Here is a 19,392-nt window from a genome sequence, read left to right as displayed (position 1 = left end):
TGGAAACTGTAGCCTCACTCCTCAGATCATCACATAAACTCCATGAGAGTTGGACCTTCAGACACTCATTTCATAAATGTTGAGAATATTGAGGGGTGCTAAGAAGAAAAAGAGCAGAAGGAGAACCATGAGTGCTACTAAGAAAACAACACTGGGGTGGGGTGCACTTTAAATTGGGGGTCAGGGAAGGCCTCACTGAGAAGGAAACATTTGAGGAAAGACATGACAGAGATGAGGGAGAGAGACATTTAGAATTTGTAGTGGGGGGGACAAAGCACCCCAGGCTGAAAGAACAGGAAGCACAAAGGTCCCGAGGCAGGAATCTTCCAAGAACAACAAGGAGCCCCTTGTGGTTAGGACAGAGCAAGCAAGGGCATGAAGAGGATGAGGAAAGTTGGAGCAGCCTTGTGGGCGCGGAGTAATGGGCTGTTACTCTAGTGAGATGACCAGCTTTAGAGGGTGTTAAGCAGTGAATTGACATGATAGATTCTTGTTTTAAAAGGTCACTCTGGGTTTCTGTGGGGAGGATATTACAGGAGAGGTGGAAGGGAAACTAGTTAAATAATGTTCCTATTCCTTGGCACATAGCAAGCATGTTTGACTCATGAATGAACACGTGGCAATTCCACAGATGTTCCCCCTGAACATTCCCTATGGGTCCACTAGAGAGGTCCAATGATGATCCCTCCTCACCCCAGCGCCCCAGAAGGCAGCCCCTGACCAAGACTGCGCAGGGAAAGGGCGTACAGTGACCCCAGCTCTTTGTAGGGGGAAATTTGTGTGATGGAAGGAAGAAGGTGAAAAGAAGAGCAGTCACATATCCCCCACTCCTGAAGATCCTGCAGATTCATTCCAGAACTCAGTGATCTTCAACCAGTGAGCTGGCATGAAGAATTCATATCATCCAGGATGATACTCATCCTGGTAGATGAGTATCTCTGGTACACAGAACATTGCTTGAAGAGACTTAAAATGACTCACAATTATCCAGAAGAGCTAGGGTATGAGAGTGAGGTTCCTTGGCACTGTTTCACTCTTGTAAAAATGGTCTCCAGAACAAACTATGAATAGTAATAGCTCCTTGCATTTGTGGGGAGATTTGCAGTTTTAGGGCACACCGTCCCCACAAACTGCCCTCAGTAGAGCAAGATTTATCTCTTTAGTAATTTGGAACTGAGGAGGGTTTTTTGTTTTGTTTTGTTTTTTCTTTTCATTATCAAGTGGCTGGTCATATCAAGGCCAGGGCTCAAATGTTTAAGTTTCTGCTCTCAAATAAGACTCATTGCATCCCACTCTGACAGGACCCCTGCTTGTGAGGCAGAAAGGACTACTTTATAGAATATATGGCAAATGCACACCCACTTTGGCACAGGTAACTGAAAAGTTGACAGAAAGTTAGCCAAAATACTTGCTGTTATAATGTAAATGGAGCACCAGAGGAACAATTTACACATAGAAAATATCTTAATTATGGGCCAAAATAGCTTCCTGGGTGTCTGAAAACAACAGGACAGCTTTTATCAATGAAACTAGTAGACAGTTAGTTCCATTGCTTCTTTAATATTTCCTCAGACAAATAATTAGAACTCATTGTTCTCTCACAAGTCACCACAAACTTAACTGCTACATTTTCTTGACTTATTGATTATTAGGAATTTAAAATACACTCCTATGCTGCATAGAAAACCCCAGTGTGTCCTGGGGAAAATCACACTGCAGTCCCACCTTGCTCCCCAAGGCCACACCTGACTTTTTACAAGACAGATAAAGGCAAGTTAGAATAAATCTGAAAGATGACCTTGAAGTCATCTGATGGGTGGCCCCATTTTCTTTGCCCTGAAGGTGGTTAAGCATTTAGTGTGGCACAGAAGAGTTGCTGGGAGCAGCTTCTTAGCTGCCCCAGCCCTCTGCCTTCTTGGGTGTTCATGGGGTATGTGTTTCCCCCAGAACTCAGAGCCACTTCTGTTGTGTCACTTTTGGAAAACTACTAGCAGTAGCTACCCGGACTGTTTTTTTTCCCTTTTTAAAAATAGCATTATTGAGATAAAATTCACATACCATACAATTTAACCATTTAAAGTATACAGTTCAGTTGTTCTTATATTCACAAGGTTGTGCGACCGTCACCACAATGTAATTTTAGAAAACTTTTATCCCTCACAAAAAAAAAAAAAACCCTCTGGTAGTCAATTCTCATTCACCCTATCCCACCACCAACCCTAAGCAACCCAAGCCTACTAGCTGTCTCCGTGAATCTGCCTGTGCTAGACATTACACATGAGTGGAATCATACAGTATGCGGTCTTTGGCTTCTTTCACTTAGCATTTTCTCAACATTCATCAAAGTTATATCCTGTATCAGTATTTCACTTATTTTTATTGTCTATTGTAAAAATAGACCACATTTTGGTTTTTCATCAGTTGATGGAAATGTGGGCTGTTTCCATTTTTTACCTATTTATGAATATTGCTGCTATAAACATTTTGGTAGTGTTTTTCTATTTTGAAATGTGAATTAAATCTGGTAAAATGAACGACCGTCACTTTGGCCAGATGCAGCTGAAATTTCGGTGTTCTGTGAGATAGCAAGAGAATCTGGAAACGTCTTTCCTCAGGAGGGCCTACAAGAAAGTTGACAACAGAATTTAATTTTAAATTTATAGTCTACTTAATCTTAGTTATATATCTATAAGAGTATATTATAGTATGGAAGGGGAAGAGAAAAATATCAGGAAAGTTTTTTCATGGATGTTCTACATGCTAGCTTAGTCCCCAGCTGCACAGATGCTTATGCACGTGCAGGCACATAACACACACTCTCTCTGCCTGCCCGCCTTTGGTCCAGCTGTCCTAGCTTTCTGCTTCAGAAACAAAGTGGATGGGCAAGACCAACAACCAAAAAGAGGAAACCGAGCCCAGGGCCACTGCTGCAGGTTGGAAATACTGGAAGCCATCCTTGGGCCATTTGGAAATGTTAATTAGGCTGGCTAATTCCCACTGATCTTGGGTTGCCAGTGTTGAGTTGAGTGTGTAGGCTTACCCCATCCACAGCTGCACCTGTTCCCTTCCTCAGAGCCATTCCAAGGGGTCTGAATAACCCAGACAGCTCTCTGATCTCCCTCGCTGTCTGCCTTCCTGCTGGGAGGATATTTAGCACTCGCCTAAAGCTGGAACTCTGGTCCACTGTTCTCTCTCTCATCCATGCCAGCTCTCAAAATCATCCCCTCTCCTAATTATCTTGAACCAGTTAATCATTTTCCACACTGTTCAGTAACAAGAACCCAGAGAGAGGCAGCCACTTTTCTTGCCTAACCCTGTCCAGCTTATCCCAGGTGGCAGTCCTATTTTTTTCATTATTGTCCCACCATGGAGGCTTCTGAGAGGTTTTTATTTCCTAATATGTCCCCTTCCTGAAACACCACAGAAATACTATCTGCCTGTTTATTTACTGTACTTATTTCTGGGCTTTATGCGCATAAGGAGTAAGATACTTTTGCCTCCCAGGGGTGACATTGTCCCATTAGAATACATGCCGTAACTCCTCCACCAAAGCCCCAGAGGTAGGGGCTTCATCTGCTTTCTTCACTGCTATAGCCCAGAGCCTAGAACAGCACCTGGCACATACCAGATAGCCAGTGATGAAAGGATGAAATAATTATGCTTTGTCTCTCTCCCCCAAATCCCCAAACATCACACATCTTTTATCTTTATGTCCCTCTTCTCCAAGCACAGTGCTCTCTTCTGGTGCCTTCCAGCCTGCCCAGGAGAGTTGCTACCTCACAGTCAACCCCAGGGATGTGTCAGGAAGCTGACAGCCAACACCTATGTTCTAAGTACAGGCCCCTGCCCTTTGGTAGCATTACCCGTGTGTCAAGGGCAAGTGATATTTTAGCCCCATGGAATAATTAAGGTAGCCCCCAACTGTCTCTGCCTTTGCATCTCCTTAACTTACCCATGGACTGGCAGTTATTGAGACATTCGTTTTGGTGCAGCACACCACACCAGGCTGCATCTGGGGACACACTGGGGAAAGATGCAAACCGGTCCTCATCAGCAATTACAAACAAGCCTCCATTGTTAGCTGGGCCATCTGTTTTCTTGGTTTCTACCAATCGGGTGTCCCTACACCCAGCATAACCAGGACTGAGGGGGCTACAGGGGAGAGAGATCAAGGAGCTTCTCCATGAGACCCCTTTTGCTCACCCTGGAGAAGTTCCATGGCATGGTGCCTGGACAAGCCGGACTGCCTCAGCTCAGGGAAGACACATGAAGAGAGGTATTATGTGGGGGCATTTTCTGTGACAGGAAATGGCCCCACAACACAGTGTACTGGGGCAGAAATAGGAAATTTAATAACCACATTATCTAGAGGACCCACAGAAAACGTTCTACTCTGTTACTGGCAATTAACACCTCCCAAGAACTTCTTGTGCCCTAAAGCACAATCACTGTGATAAGAAGGAGTAGTTAACAGGGTTTGGAAATGAGGTAAGACAGAGAATGCTGCTGGATCACCACAACCAGTTATTTATCCTGAAATTCCTAACCCCAAATGACTTTGTGTTGGGGGCAATAGATTTTCATCAATAGATTAGAAAAGAACCCCACTTAAAAAAGTATGTCAGCAGTCATTCCAATGGCATCTGAACCGCTAGTCTTAGAGACTAGCCCTGCTCACTGTGCCAACCTTGGCAGGTGTGGTCAGCAGACAGTCCAAGTTTACAAATGTGACCACGCGGACAGCAGCCTGTGTCACTGATAAATGTCCTTTGTCTGGATTTGATTGTGGTCCAGTGACGCTGAATTCAAAAGCATTTTGGGGTTGGGGGTGCAGAGCAATGGGCTGGATGCAAAAAGAGGCAGCATTTGCTAAGAAAAACCCGTGTAGGAAATAAGATGGGGTGATTGAGAAAACCTGTCACAAATTACAGAGAAGCTCAGGTCCCCTCTCCGGCTAGGCATGACTGCTAAGATCCTGCTGCTCCTCAAGCGAGGGCAAACATATGGTCCAATTTCACCACTACAGAGTCCCCTTCCCGAGTTGCCCTATGCACAGCATGCCTTGTGCTTTTCTTCTGGGGACTGTCAATCACAGGTGACACTAGTACTGAATTAACACACTGTGTACAACTCAGAAACATGGAAAAGGAAACTTAGAAACATGTAAACTCGCACTCTTGGAGAGTAGCAATTTTTTTTAGGTCATCCATTGAATTCCAAATACTTGTCTCAGAAAGTCTTATCTCTGACTGTATTTTACAGCAACTCAGTCCGGAAATATTGGGCAGCAGGAAAAAGGATGCAGTGGTGAGTGCTGCCCAGTGTCTTTAGGGCTCCCAGTAACATCTGCTTTATACATCCTAGGAATGCTAATGTCTCCTTCATTTCACATGTGACAGCAGCTATAACTCTGTCCTGCCAAGTCGAATTTTAAGTGAATTTTCAATTCCTAATGATCTTTAAGACTGTGACAACACTGAGGAAGCCCAGGAATAAATGTATTATTAGCACTGTGTTCATTATCAAGTTGGGTTATGGGTGTGCTGGCTGTATTCATTTAATTTTATGTTCTTTCCCTTCAGATTAACATACATAAAGGTTTCATTGCAGTATTTGAGCAAGGTAAGACCAACACTTCAGAGGATTTGCCCAACTACCCTGCTCTTGGGGACAAGTATGTAAATTCATTAACTGGCCTCCTTCCATTGCTAACACCTCTCTGAAATGTGCCCTCCCCTTCCTACTGCTCCCACCTCCCTTCCCAAGGGCTCTGCCCACACTCCTGCCCCTGCGTGTCTATGCTGCTGAGGGAAACTCAGCCTCGCCTTTCTTCTGCTCCTGCACTCTGGGTGGAATCTGACACCAACACCTGCCATCCCAGAAAATGTCTTTGTTGCCTGCCCTATTGTGTTGGGAGCCTCAGGGAGCCAGTGGACTCAGAGCTGCCCCCCTTTTTGTTGCCCAAGCCTGGAGGAGCAAGATCTTGAGATGGGCAGATAAGACTGAGACACAGCGTGCTGGGGCGGGCCTTTGATCGCTTGCCTTAATCGGAGCCTTTAAGGCCTCAGCACAGGAAGGCGTGTTGTCCAGGGGGCTGGTGAATGGAACAGATGCGGGAGGAAGAGCAGACAAAAGCTGAGGGGTAAAAAGGGTGGAGAACCAGGGGATCTCAAGGTTTAGGACCCAGAGGGCAGGGCAGGCACTGCAGATGCGGCCTCCTCTGCAGGCCTCTGCTGTCTGTCTCTGTCCAAGTCCTCCCCTGTGTGCACTGACAGAGAGCCACATCCATGGATTCAGGGCTGGCTGAAAACCCTCTGCGGGTGGCCTGGCTATACCATTTCATGGGCTGACAGGTGGAAGGGAGGTGAGATGATGATGACATGGAGAAACATCAAGCTGTCTTTCATTAATAGCATTGCCGAGAGTGGAACACGTGGCACAGACACCAATCACTGTCTCAATAAATGTGGAAGTGGAATGTTCTGGCTCAGATTCTTGGTTTATCCAAAACACCACTCTCCCCCACCAGGCAGGGGCTGTTATAGCTGCAAGTCACTCGAGTAGCCACTGCCACAGCTAGCTGACCCTCCAACCTAACTGCCCTTTCTTTTCCCCTCAGCCAGGGGTTTGACTCAGTTCTGGAACAGTCTCAAACTGGGCTCCCTCACATCAGGTTCTAGAGGCAACATCAGCCACAAAACTCAGGTGCTTGTGATGGGCCAGGCAGACCAGGGGAGTACGATTCCCTCCAGCACTGGGGGCTTCATGCAAAATTGTTGATTTGCTGGGACCACCATATTCATATATGTCCTCGTGCTTCTTACACAAAAGCGGTGAGTGGGGCTCAAGTGTCCTTTAAATAGGAACCCCCACCCCTGCCAGTTTTCAGCAGGAGGAGGAGGCTGAGTGTGTTGAATTGTCTCCTTTGTGGCCCACCTGCTCATTCCACAGCTGTCGCCTCCCCATCAATCATGGGGTGTGGTGGGCAAGGCAGAAGCCATTGCAGGCTGAGGATGTGCCAGCACAAAGTTGGGGACTAGAGGAATGCAGGGGGGCACTGTGATTCTGGCTGCAGCTTGGAGGTGGCTTGCCCCTTGCCCACGGCTGTTGGGGCCACTGCTTTCAGACAGACGTTCAAAGGCTGCTTTGCTACAGAGGTCCATGCAGCTGTCCAGAGTTGGCATCACTCTGGCCACCTCTGCCCTCCCTGGGTGGGAGTGGAGGGGGTTCAATATTTTCCCTTTACTTAATATCCTATCTTTGAACATTACTTTCTCTTTTAAATGCAAGTCCCCACCTCCGACTACAAAGGGACAGAGAGATGCCTGCTACCAGTGCAGTCTCTGTCATAGACGACAGTATAGCTGTGTTGTCTTTGTGAAAAGCAGCCTGTTTTTAAAGATGAAAATAGGAGAGAGGTTCCCTCTCCGCTTGACCTCACCAGGAGCAGAAAAGAGGAGAAAGTGCCTGTGAGGGAGCCTCAAAGTATAGAGTCTTGGGACCCGCTGGGGAGATGGCCTCCTCAGCATGTTTGCAAGTATTGATTTTAGAGGCTCCTCCTAGAAACAATAACATAAGGTCAGAATATGAAAAAGATTCTGTCAGATAACTTCCATAAATTAATTTCAAATGCCAATAATAATAAAAATTTCAAAGGCCAAATCCCTGGAAGTGAAGCATCTCGGGAGTATAGAAGCCTGCTTTTGAGGTTTGTTCCGGAAGCCTGGGTGTAATGAAGCAGTGTTTAAAAATAGACTGTGAGGGGAAGCAGGGTGATGAAATGATCCTCTCACCCGCAGAACTGCCCTGGGGAGACCAGACTGCACCGGCAACAGTGGCTGGATATTGCAGCAGACATTCCTGTATTCCTTTGAGCATGCTCCCACAGGCCGGGGGAAGGGGAGTGCTGCGGCCATGCAGGCTCATTTTACTCCCTTTACTCCCTTTCCCTCCAGTGCTAAAGAGCAGTTTGCTCATCTGGACCGATTCAGACAAGCAATTTAGTCCTGACCTCTCATCTTAGACCCTTTGGGGAATAATTGAGTTGTAACTCCTGTAAAATATTAATATGTGAATATTAATGAGTACTTAAAGATTAGTATTCAATATCAATATGTAAATGAGGACTAGAGCCAGAATCATGGACAGGGAGCCACAGAGTGACCTGTGAAGTTTTACTTGTTTTCTCATTGACTCTGGACAATGCTGCTTCATTGGCTCCTCCTCCCTTTACTGTAATCAGATACCTTTTCTCTTCATTCTTCACTTCAGGGTTGGACAGTAAGGCTGAGTTAATTTCAAAAAGATTGATCGTTTCTTTTATGCTTCAGGAAAGTCCAGAGGAAAGGCATTCATTTGTTGATTCATTCAGCAAACATCCAGCACTCACAGCGCTGGGAAGTCATCAAACCCCCTTCCTGGGGATGTGGTTCCATTTCTTCTGAGTGCCACCTACCCTCCCTTGTTTGTATTTGTGCCCACAAGGTCCTCACTTGGTGCCATGATTCAGTCTTTCTCTGCTTCTTTTGCAGGGCCCCGGCCACCAGCCTGAGTGCCTGCCTCAGAGCACTCTTGGCAAGGAGGAGATGGTTGAGACTCCCCCACTATCCGCACCCAGAAACCTCCAAATCCAGATGCTCCAGAAACATGGCAGTTATGCTAGTACCCCTCAGCAAACCTTCCATTAATGGACTTCTGAAGTTAAAGACAAATCCCACTGGAATGTTGCAGGTTGGACTTTCAAACTAGGCGCTGTTGTCCTGCCCAGAAACCTCATGAGCCTTGGGCTTCAAAAGAAGAAAAGAAAAAGTCACCTACAAACACAGACATACCCACCCTCATGTAGGCATTAGTGTGCTGCTCCAGGCAGAGACAGCAGAAGGTCCCAGGCTTTCAGAGAGGGGCTGCAGGACAGCTGGCTTCTATGCCCTTTGTTGTTTCCTCTCATTGATACGCCCAAACATGATTCACAGAGGGGCTGGCAAAACAACAGTCAAATTGTTTGAGGAACTTTCTCTGTATTGATTTTGCCAGGTCTCATGTTAGAATTTATGGTTTACTCAAAAATTTCATCATCAGGGAAATTGGCTTTCCCTAGGGTCTTTTGCCCAGGAGAAGTTTTACCTCAGTTGGTGAGTGTTTTTCCACCTGGTGACTGATGCCCACTAACTGAGGAGAGGTTTTCCTGACCATGCTGGAGGCACTCCAGGTCATGACAATGATATTCCTCTCACAGAGCACTCAGATATTTCTAGAAATGCAGGGTCCTGTCCCTGTGAAAACTCTGTAGTTCAGGAAGCTCCCAAGGCCCCTCTCAGCACAGCACCAATCAAGGCGCATGCCAGCTCAGGTGCTAGACTGAAACCGGCACCCTGCAATGTCCATCTGCCTCCAAGAGCTTCCCCTGGAATTGTGCTCTCCTGCCCACTGCCCAGAGAAGACCACGTCAGGGGCCTTAGGGATATTTCCCATCATGTAGAGCTTTAGGGTGACAGATTCCAAGCAAGGGTTTGATCATGCTTTTCACTCATTTGGCTCTGAGGGACACATAATGACCCTATTTTTTAAAAAAGAAAAGGAAAACCAATGAAAAGCTCTGCCTCTGCTGGCACTTTCCCAGCACCCTTGCTGGGTGTCTGAGGGTGTCAGAGACAGAGAAATCAGTCAACAGGGAAGACCTCTGCTTCTCACCTAGGTCTTGGGCTGTCTCAATGTGGACTTCTGCCCTACCACCCACTGCAGTCTTTGTCTTATAAGGTCTTTTCAGACACACAGGTCCAGAGTAAAGTAAGCCACTGGCTCAGAATTTGGGGGTGTGGGGAGAAGGCAGACTATGTGAGGCCCCAGTCAGAAGAAAAGTCAGCCATTCATGGGTGCTTGCCCTCTCTCCTCTGCCCTCTGCTCTGCGTCCTCTGTCTGCTCTGCACCCATGTGAGTTACTCCAGCCTTCTTAGGTCACCTTTCCGGGAGCCCTCGGAGCCTACTTGAGAGTGTCAGTGCAGCCATTTTCACTAACCAGTTAGTTCTTTCTGTCAACCGTTCAGTTGGTTTGGCTGGCACCTGACCTTTGAGGAGAAGGGCAGATCCAAGAGCAAGAGTCCCTTTTGGGACAAGGAAAAAGGGATTGTGAAACTCTTTCCTATTAGAAGGGTGGACCTTCTAGTTCTAAAGAGAATTTGTTTTTTCACTTTATAGGAGATTGCAGGTGGGGCTTAATGCCCAGGCCCATCAGGCGGAAGCAGCTTAAACACATCTGTGTATGAGAGGATGGGGGCTGCCCCAAAGTAGAGGACATGGTCTTAGTCATTTTGTGCTGTTCTGTAAACAGGTATTTGTTCACTCATTGAGGCTGAATGGCAATATAAAGGGTGAGTGGAAGTCATAGCATTGTCTGTTGTCTCAGCAAATGTCAGGAGTTTATGTTCCCCCCCCACACACACACACCTTTTTAATGATTTGGGCTTTCTGGTGGACTTGGTTTGTCCCATCACTCACACTCGAGACTTCTGTTGAGTTGCTTTGTTTAATATTTACAAAATAGCCAAGCCTTGTTCCTTCCAGGAAAGGCAGTGCGTGTTGCTGGGCTCCAGAGTCCCATGGAGACTCTGTTGGGAAATAGTGTCTAGAACATTTCATCTTCAAATTCTACAAATCTCTGGTGCAGAATTCTTGGATTTATTTGAAGTGTTGGGACTTGGGAGTCACACTGAACTCCCCTGGACTTCTGCTCCATGATTCCACTTTACTTCCAGGAACCAACCCTTCTCACCCTGCAGTGGCAAACTCAGTTGTAGGCAGCAAAGACCTTCCTGTCATCCCTAATGATTTTGACAGGTCTGTGACCCCAAATTACAACCAGCAGTTTTGCCACTGGAGCTTTTCCTGAGCCCACTATTCTTAGTGCCAGGTTTCATTTGGAGACTTGGAATGGGGAAGCAGGGGATCTGGCAACCAGGTTCACTTGCAATCACGTGGACTTGAATCATTTTGTTATTTGGGGTGGAAAGCTGAAATGGCCAAGTCTTGTCTTTCACTTAGAAAAGCAAATATTGTGCTTTTGTAATTAATACCTTTTAACTAAATTGCTAAGGGTCATTCATCCGGTGGGGTCCCACCTGAGTCATATTAGTAGGTCAGCCATCTGTAAACAATAGTGGCCCTTAATTGGCCCAAAGTTGATAAGACTCACTGGCTTCCAGGAAGGACCAGGCCAGTTCCCTTACTTCTCTGCACTCTGATGTTCTGTAGTCTCACTGAGTAGGTTTTGTACCTGAAAAAATAGTAATGCCACAAAATGATGACTCCTTTAAATATAGTAAAATCTTAAGTAGCCAGAAGTGAGGAAATTTAGCTTGGGTAAGTGACTGTCACAGCATCTTCATGCAATTAGGCCTGCAGTTCCTAAAAATCCAGAGGGACGGGCAGGGGGTTCAGCCTTCATTTTGTGAGAGGGGCTAACAGATCAGATCCTTAGCCTTACAAACAAGATCACCTGGTCCCATAGCAGTACAAATCACATTGCATCTTCCTGAACTTCCTCCTGTGCAAACAACTGTGCTTTGTATCATCTGGAGGCTTAAGGGGGTCCTTTAAAACTTACTGTGATGTCTTCCATGTAACTATGCTACCTTTATGTCCACTGAAGGGGAGTGTCTGCATCTGAAGGGAAATTAAACATAAACGACCATCATTTTAGTTGCACTCAATATCTATGTATGACATACACATTAATTGAATGCTTTCAGGCCTACAATATTTAGTCCTTGTAAATAAGGAATATCATACATAATTAAGTTACAGTGTGTCATTGGTTTTTATTTTGCTCTTATTTAATTTTCTTAATGCTCATATCTGGGTTTAAGCCCAGGTGACAGAGACATTTTTGGGTAACACACCTTTGCAGGCATGCATGTGTGTTGTGCCAGGTCACTGCACAGAGACGTGCCACACCCAGAGAAGCACACAGCTCCACAGGTGACCACCACAACTCTCTGGTCTACCATCTTTTTCTTCTTAATTATGATTTACTGTGATGATTTAATAAAATAGAAACACAGCACTTATGTGCCATAAATTTTTTTGTTTGTTTTCATTATTGTCTGTAGGAAAATGAAGTTTATCCTAGCATTTAACAAAAGATGGTTTGCATTTTTACCAGAAAAGTTGTTCAAAAGCTTTTTGTTTCTAAATCAAAGCCTAAAGATTTATTCAAAATGGTAGCCGGTACCTACCCAATGAAAAATTGGCCTCTGAGTTCATAACATGATATGCTAAGACCACACAAATGAGTATTTGAGTCTAAGTATCATCAATCTCATGGATTTAAATTCATCACCTCTTCACAAATAAATAGCTGAGTCTGTATCTCCTGAGATTTGTATCAGCCCACGGGAACCCTCAGCTTTGGCTCCCATCTCTCTGGGTGGCCCTCTGCACAACCCACCCTTCCAGAGGTCTAAAGGCTCAGGCCCTGATGAGCATGTAATAATGGCTTCTGTTGCTGTGGCTGAAGTCACATTTATGGACCTACCTGAAGACTACAACCATCAAGTTCTAATGGCCTGACCGGGTGGCCTTTGCCAGAGTTCTAGGCTGCTCCTGTGCTCTGGACAGCAGTGAACTTGCAGGACATTGTGCAATTGAGCTCTAAAAATCGTCCATTTGTTCATTTAGCAAATATTTATGAGTACCTATTACTTACAAGACATTTCCATGACTTCAAAATGGGTCCTAGTTCCGGCCAAAGAGAGCCTGAATCAATTTGGCTTTTTTAGCTTTTGACTGATAACAAGAGCATGTCTTGAACGTATGTCATGCTTTCAATACTTGGGTTCCCATAGGATGAAGCTTGACGCAGAGGTGACTTTTTTTTTAACGTGGCCTATTTTTTTAAAAAAGATTTTATTTATTTATTTTTAGAGAGTGGGGAAGGGAGGGAGAAAGAGAGGGAGAGAAACATCAGTGTGTGGTTGCTCCTTGTATGCCCCCTACTGGGGACCTGGCCCACAACCCAGGCATGTGGCCTGACTGGGAATCGAACCATGACCCTTTGGTTCACAGGCCCATGCTCAGTCCACTGAGCTACACCAGCCAGGGCTTGATGCAGAGTTTTAGAAGCAGTGGTTCCTCCCAGCCCTGCCATGCAGTTGTGCCTCATGCCCGACCTTGATTCTGGTCTACCAGGTCTGGGTATCTGGATAGAACCCCAGCACTGGTATTTTTAAAGCCTTCCCTTATACCCCAGGATTCTGACCTGCAGATAGATTTTGGTTGAGGCTTAGACCAGCCCCATTGTGATGCTTCAGGCAACACCCTCTCTCACTTGTGCACCTACCTGTCTCGCTTGTGCACCCTGGAGTAGAGGGAACATCAGGGAAGACTTTCTGGGGAGCAACAGGCTTATCTACAACTGCTCAGTGTAGTGTTCCACCCCTTCTACCGATTCCACTTTGTGGATGGCCCCAATTCCCTCCAGGATAATTTATGGATTTTTTTTTTGATTTGTAAATAGTCCTTTGAATTTCAAAGGATATTGTTATGAAAGGCATTTGAAAAGCAGTTTATTGTCTTATTTATGAAAAAAAGGTCGAAAGGTTCCAGTCGTCATACTTCCTAAAGTGATTCCATTCATCTTCAAAAATACATACATCAAATCTTAGGCCAAGGCATGCCAGACCTTCAGCAAAATTCCAAAAAGACTCTTAACTTCCAGTGGTTCCCAGAGGACCATTGCTACAAATAATGACCTCAGCCTTTCTTGACTTTTGCTAAGTGCCAGAATTTAAGATGATAATGATACCCTTAAGTTACCCCCGGCCATAGTAAAATTCTCTGAGTATTCCAGAAAAAATATTCTGGACTTTTTTAATGTTTGCTGCACTAGAGAGTCTCTCTCTGCAGTACAACTCAGACCTCTGTATTTGTTCATGTCTGTACACATATGAGCTACTGTTATGCTCCTGCATGTGTGTATAAACTAAATTGAGGCCACTTTGATTTATTAAACAATTTATGTCAAGAGTAACTATTATCCTTTGCTTTTCATTTTATAAATGGAAATGCTTTTAATTGCATTTCATTTTTCAATTCAAAAAGCGAAGTTCATGAAAATGGAGCACAAAGTAAACATCATCCCTGCACATCCGGTTTACCCGCGGCACAGATCCTTGCCCATGCCCCAGCCACATCCTCCACAGTTACTGAAACTGCGGCCGCTGGTTCAGTGGATTCATACAACTGGGAAGTGGAGTTCCAGGCCGGAGCTGAGTGTCATGGGCCCCATTTCTTGACAACACACCCATTTAGCAGCAGTCACCGTTCTTAACCAGTGCATGGACAGTTTGCTTCCATGCTCCTTTTGGCCACTGTGAAGGTTTCCCTAGGGCCAAGTCTGAAGCCACTCTAACCCTCCTCTCCTGGACCAGGCGCTACATGGACCACCAGGGGCACATTGGGGAACTTGTTTTACTAGGTGACTGTCACCTATTCTCTCTATGGGCAAAGAAGAGGACGCTGGAGTTGACTTTTCTCTATGACCCTGGAAATACAAATTGCTAATGTCTTCAGATCTGAGAAATAGAGGTTGAGGTGAAGAACCGGGAACAGAAGCAGGCTGCACATGCTGTCGAGGAATGTGGGCAGGGCTGCTACACTCCAGAAGGTTCCCTTATGTTCTCTGCATACCCAAGTCCTCAAAGTAATTCAGCACTTGATGCAGTCTGGCCAAAATTTTATGTTCATTGTATCCTGAAAAAAGTTTTATGTCTCGGGAGTTTGAGAGGGAAAAGCTAAAGATAAAACAGTGTCCTTACGTACCCCAAGACCTCACCTTGAGTGAAGTGGAAAGACTTGCTGCTGACACTGAGGTCACAGATCTTTAGCTTGCTGTCTACCACAGCTTAAACCACATCTTCATAAAATAACAAAACAGCTGACACCTCAAGAGATTCGGGAGCATTTTAAATAATAGTAATATTCTCTCTGTCCCAGATACACTGTCAAATGCACCCTCCAAAAAAACCAAACAGCAAAGAAACCAGCGGGAACTCTGAAATTATACTTTCTTTCTGGGTAATAGAAAAGAATTTGCTGGAATTGGATATTGGTTCTTTTTCATTGTTAAAATTATAAATTAAAAATAATTTTAATACCTAAGTCTCCACTATCCCAAGTTAAATTGAATTATATGAAGGAGATGAGAATTTATAACAAGCTGTCATGTTAAGAAATATTTGAAAGATTCTGCCTCTTACATAGCAAAGGAGAAATTAGGAAGTTCTTGTTAGCACCTTCCTTCTCTACCATGCTGGCGTGAAAAACACTGACCAGATTTTTTAGACATTCACACCAACATATCCTGCCTCAGCTGTCAGAGGATATTGTTCGTGTGATTGAAAATTCGATTTAAAACATTATTTTATAAAATAAAGACTGAATGAGTAAATTCTCCCCCGGGGCAGGAGTACCCATTTTTATGTGTCCAGGTGTAATTTCTAATGTTCCACTTAGATGTCCCACCTTTCCCTATAGCAAAATGCTTGCTGGGTTTGACAGAGAATGTTTTATATAAAGAGGTCACACTCATCAGTTTCCACCTTGACTTGAGGTCCTGGGAGTCTGAAAAGTGGAGTGTGCCTCTCACTGAGAGTGTGAAGTGGGAAGGGGCTTGCTATTATAGCTCCTGAAAGGATGTTTTTGACTCCAGAAAATAGCCTAGCAGAGAAAAGCTTTTTCCCATGAATACCCAGGGTCTGCATTATGCTCCTCAGATGGGGGAGGTGAGTACTTTTGATCAATATTCACTAAGAAGTGGGCACTGGGCTAAGTGCAAGGGAAGGGCTTCAATAACACATTTCCCTCCCCCACCTGCAGAGCATTTGAAGCAAATCTCTGGTGAACAGTTTAAACCAGTGAGGCTGCACATTAATGGCATCATCTCCTCCCTTTAAAATGTGTCACCCCATCTTGTCCTCCATGTTGATGCCTAATTATGGGCCCCTAGAAACAGTTATTTCTGTAGCCTTCCTTCAGGGAAATCGTGTCATCTTCATTTTAGGCACCAGGAAAAGTGAGCTCCTGAAACTGTTTGACCTGAAGAAGAAGGCACAATGCCAAAAAGAAAACTTAAAACAGTAGCTTCTCTTAATCAGGGAAGATTTACTTACTAATTACCATTAAGAATTTAAGGAAATAGCCAAAGTATAGATGTGTGCTTTAACCAGGTATTCTATACATTTTTGCCCTAAAACTAATGATCTGCTCCCATTCCACATCACCACCACCCTTCTCTCCAGATAAGATGGTTATCCCAATGAATATTCCTCTATCCTGCTTTCCAGATTAATGCAAACACACACAAAGATACAATATTTTCTTTTTTATAGAAATAGCATCGAACAACACACATTATTCTTTAACTTCCTCTTTAAACTTTATCATATATCATGGGCCCCCCTTCCCTCTAATTTGTTCTTTTTAATAGTTGCATATTATTCCTTAATAAAGGTGTACTTTTCTTATCTCACCTGTGACTTCCAGTGTGTGTTATAACAAATGCACACGCACATGCACATTGCGCCTTAGCCTGACATCCTGCTGCTGTAAGATAACTGTCAAAATTGAAATTATTTACACAGTTTATGTAATCTTAGCCCTAATGGACTATTTGTTCACTTCAGAATTCTAAAAAGTCGGCTTTGGAAGTCTATTAAAAAAAAAGCAAAGCTAGGATCCATGTCTTCCCGTGTTTGTATAATGGAACTCATTAAATTACCCGGCAGCTTAAGAAAACATTTTTTTAAAGGGGCACACCCGGTAAAACACAAAATTTCAGACATGATACATGAGGCATTGATGGACTAAAGAAAGTGAGCCCTCCCATTCATGTACGCCCCCCCATACATTTCTTTCCATTAAAAAACTTCCTGATTTTGAAATTTCTGCATCAAAATAAGTTCACCTTTTATTGTAGATGGGGAAGAACATAGGCCTGGGCATCAGATAGTACTGGCTTCAAATACCAGCCACACACTGCCCATGTGGCCTTGGGCCCTTGAGTCCCAGTCATTCTGACTCTTGTGAATTGAGATAATAGATACTACTATTGATTGTGGTGGCCAGCCTCAAACATGGCCCCAGTGATCATCACCTCCTGTATTCACACCCTTATTTGGTTTCTCCTACACTGATTCAGAAATGACGTGTAGAACCAAGAAAACACAAAGTGGGATGTTATGCATCTTTCAAGATTAGATCATAAAGGCATTACCATGGGCTCTTGGATTGCTTGCTCTGGAGAACATCAGGCACCATGTGGTGAGGACACTAAAGCAACTGTGGTGCCCTACAGCCATCCTGGAAGTAAATCCTTCAGCACCAATCAAGCCATCACTGACTGCAGCCCCAGCTGACATTTAATTGCAACATTACAAAGGACCCCAAGCCAAAACCACTCAGCCAGGCTGCTTCTGGATTCTTGACCCACAGAAAGAATGAAATACTATAATAAATGACTATTGTTCTAAGCTACTAGTTTGGGGTGATTTGTTATTAGATAGTCATAGTAACTGAAACATTGACCTAATGGTTGTATTGAAGGTGAGATGAAGACAATGAAAAGAAGCCACTTCCATATAGGAGTACATTCGATAGTACTGTAAATGATACAATGAGTGAAGTGATTATAAACCCTGTTTCTCCTGACCCTGACCCCATCACCTCACAGGGGCAGTGCTGTGCCAGGGGGCCAGGAAACAGGGTTCTGATCTCTGTGTCTCAGACAGAGAGCTTTGTGATGATGGGGTAAGGCATTCAATATCCACAGGCATTTTTCTCACCACCAGATCAGTGTATCATAATACTTTCCACAACTCTGAAAAGCAGAAAACACTCTAAAAATATAAAGTATATTCTAGTTATCTATTGCTATATAACAGATCACCCCAAAACAGTGACTTAAAACAACAACAATCGTAGTACTGTCTCTCACTGTCCTGGGGGGCAGGGGACCCAGCTGGGCTGCTTCCCCCTGGGCTCTCTCACAAAGGTGGTCTGACATGGTAGAGGGGCTGGCATCATCTCAGCAGCTCACCTGTTCTCCTATGAGTCTGGGGTCCATTCTGGTTGTTGACTAAGATCTCATCTCAGGCTGTCAGCAGAACACCTATATGTGGTCTCTGTGTCATGGGCTGCCCCACAGCATGGAGACTGAAATCCCCAAGAGAGACCCGGGCAGAAGTTGAATGGCCTTTCTAACCTAGTCTCAGAAGTCATACAGTGTCACTCACACTGCATTTTATTCAAGGAAAAATCACAAAGGTTTGCCCAGTTTCAAAGGACGGACACACATTCTACCTCTTGATGGAAGATGTCTCAAAGAGTTTGCAGAAATATTTTAAAATCTGTCCCAGGTGACATTAACATTATATAAAATTTAAAATCAGTACTCTCTCACAACTGGTAGATGGATCTGACAGACATCAGAGAACTCAAAATAACATTAATAAGTGAGTTCTCATCAGCATTTGACCTGAATACTCTAATCTCAACAACAGAGCTAAGTAATTAGTTGCAGACAGCCAAATGCATTTTATCCAGATGAAGTAGATAAATAATTTATTGAAGGCTCTTGGCTTCCTTGCAGACCATCCAGGAGGGCCACACAAATCAGGTTTTGGGGCTAGAAGAGCCAGGAGCAACACCCAAATCACCCTGCCAGACAAGTGCAGCTCACATCATGGCGCTGGGCCTTTGCCATGACCTCCTCTGAGAGACGAATGCCTCTCCAAGCCCCTCACTCGCCTTGCCAGTGCTGATTGTACTTGGCACCACCTCCTTCTGGTCTCTTCTCATGGGTGCATCTGATTGGAGGTTGGGTACCTCTGAACTGAGCAGTGAGGATGCCCTGACTTTAGCACATTGATCATTTCCATTCCCTGACAGTAGACCCTAGGTGTAAGGAAGGCTGGAAAAGCCAGTTTCTGGATTCTACCTTGGGGAGGCAGGACTGCCTTGGGTGGGAAATTACCCCAGAACAGGAAGAGTGTCCAAAAGGTACAGGGTAAGCAGAAAGCATAATAAATGTCTAGACACTACTCTTCCATCATTTTATCAATGACAAAATAGAGGCAAAGAGAAGTTAAGTAACTAACCCCAAGTTACACAGCTCTTAAATGATGGAGTTAAAATGATGAAAGCAGGCATTTGTGCTCCAGACCCCTGGTACCTAACAGCCACAATACACTGAAAAGAAACAAGGTCCCTTCTTCAAGCTTGTGAAATCCCAGTACAGTGGGAAGATAAAGGGAGTGGCCTGCTAGTATCAATATTATAAAAATCCATTACTTAGAAGCTACAGCATTGGCACACTCTTTGAGGTATAAAATTAAAATTTTT

The 19,392-nt window shown here is 44.5% G+C and overlaps 1 protein-coding gene across 4 annotated transcripts in view; it reads left to right on the top strand.

Moving 5' to 3' along the window:
• The window catches only part of RALGAPA2 (Ral GTPase activating protein catalytic subunit alpha 2), a 374,904-nt gene extending 358,382 nt beyond the window's left edge, over positions 1 to 16,522 (top strand). For 3 of the 4 annotated variants that reach the window (XR_006655322.3, XR_006655321.3, XM_024559519.4), the window contains 2 exons: positions 5,583 to 5,622; positions 8,532 to 16,522. Coding sequence is in view for 2 of the 4 variants with exons in the window: in XM_024559519.4 (XP_024415287.1) it covers positions 5,583 to 5,587 (5 nt within the window). In the remaining 2 variants the exon portion in view is untranslated. The remainder of the gene's footprint in view (positions 1 to 5,582; positions 5,623 to 8,531) is intronic. The other variant, XM_024559518.4, reaches the window with a different exon arrangement.
• The last annotated feature ends 2,870 nt before the right edge of the window (positions 16,523 to 19,392 follow it).

The sequence above is a fragment of the Desmodus rotundus genome, chromosome 6, assembly GCF_022682495.2.
Source record: "Desmodus rotundus isolate HL8 chromosome 6, HLdesRot8A.1, whole genome shotgun sequence".
In the NCBI taxonomy this organism is placed as follows: Eukaryota; Metazoa; Chordata; class Mammalia; order Chiroptera; family Phyllostomidae; genus Desmodus; species Desmodus rotundus.
Note: the sequence above shows the minus strand (reverse complement) of the source record. Positions and strands in the feature narration are given on the sequence as shown.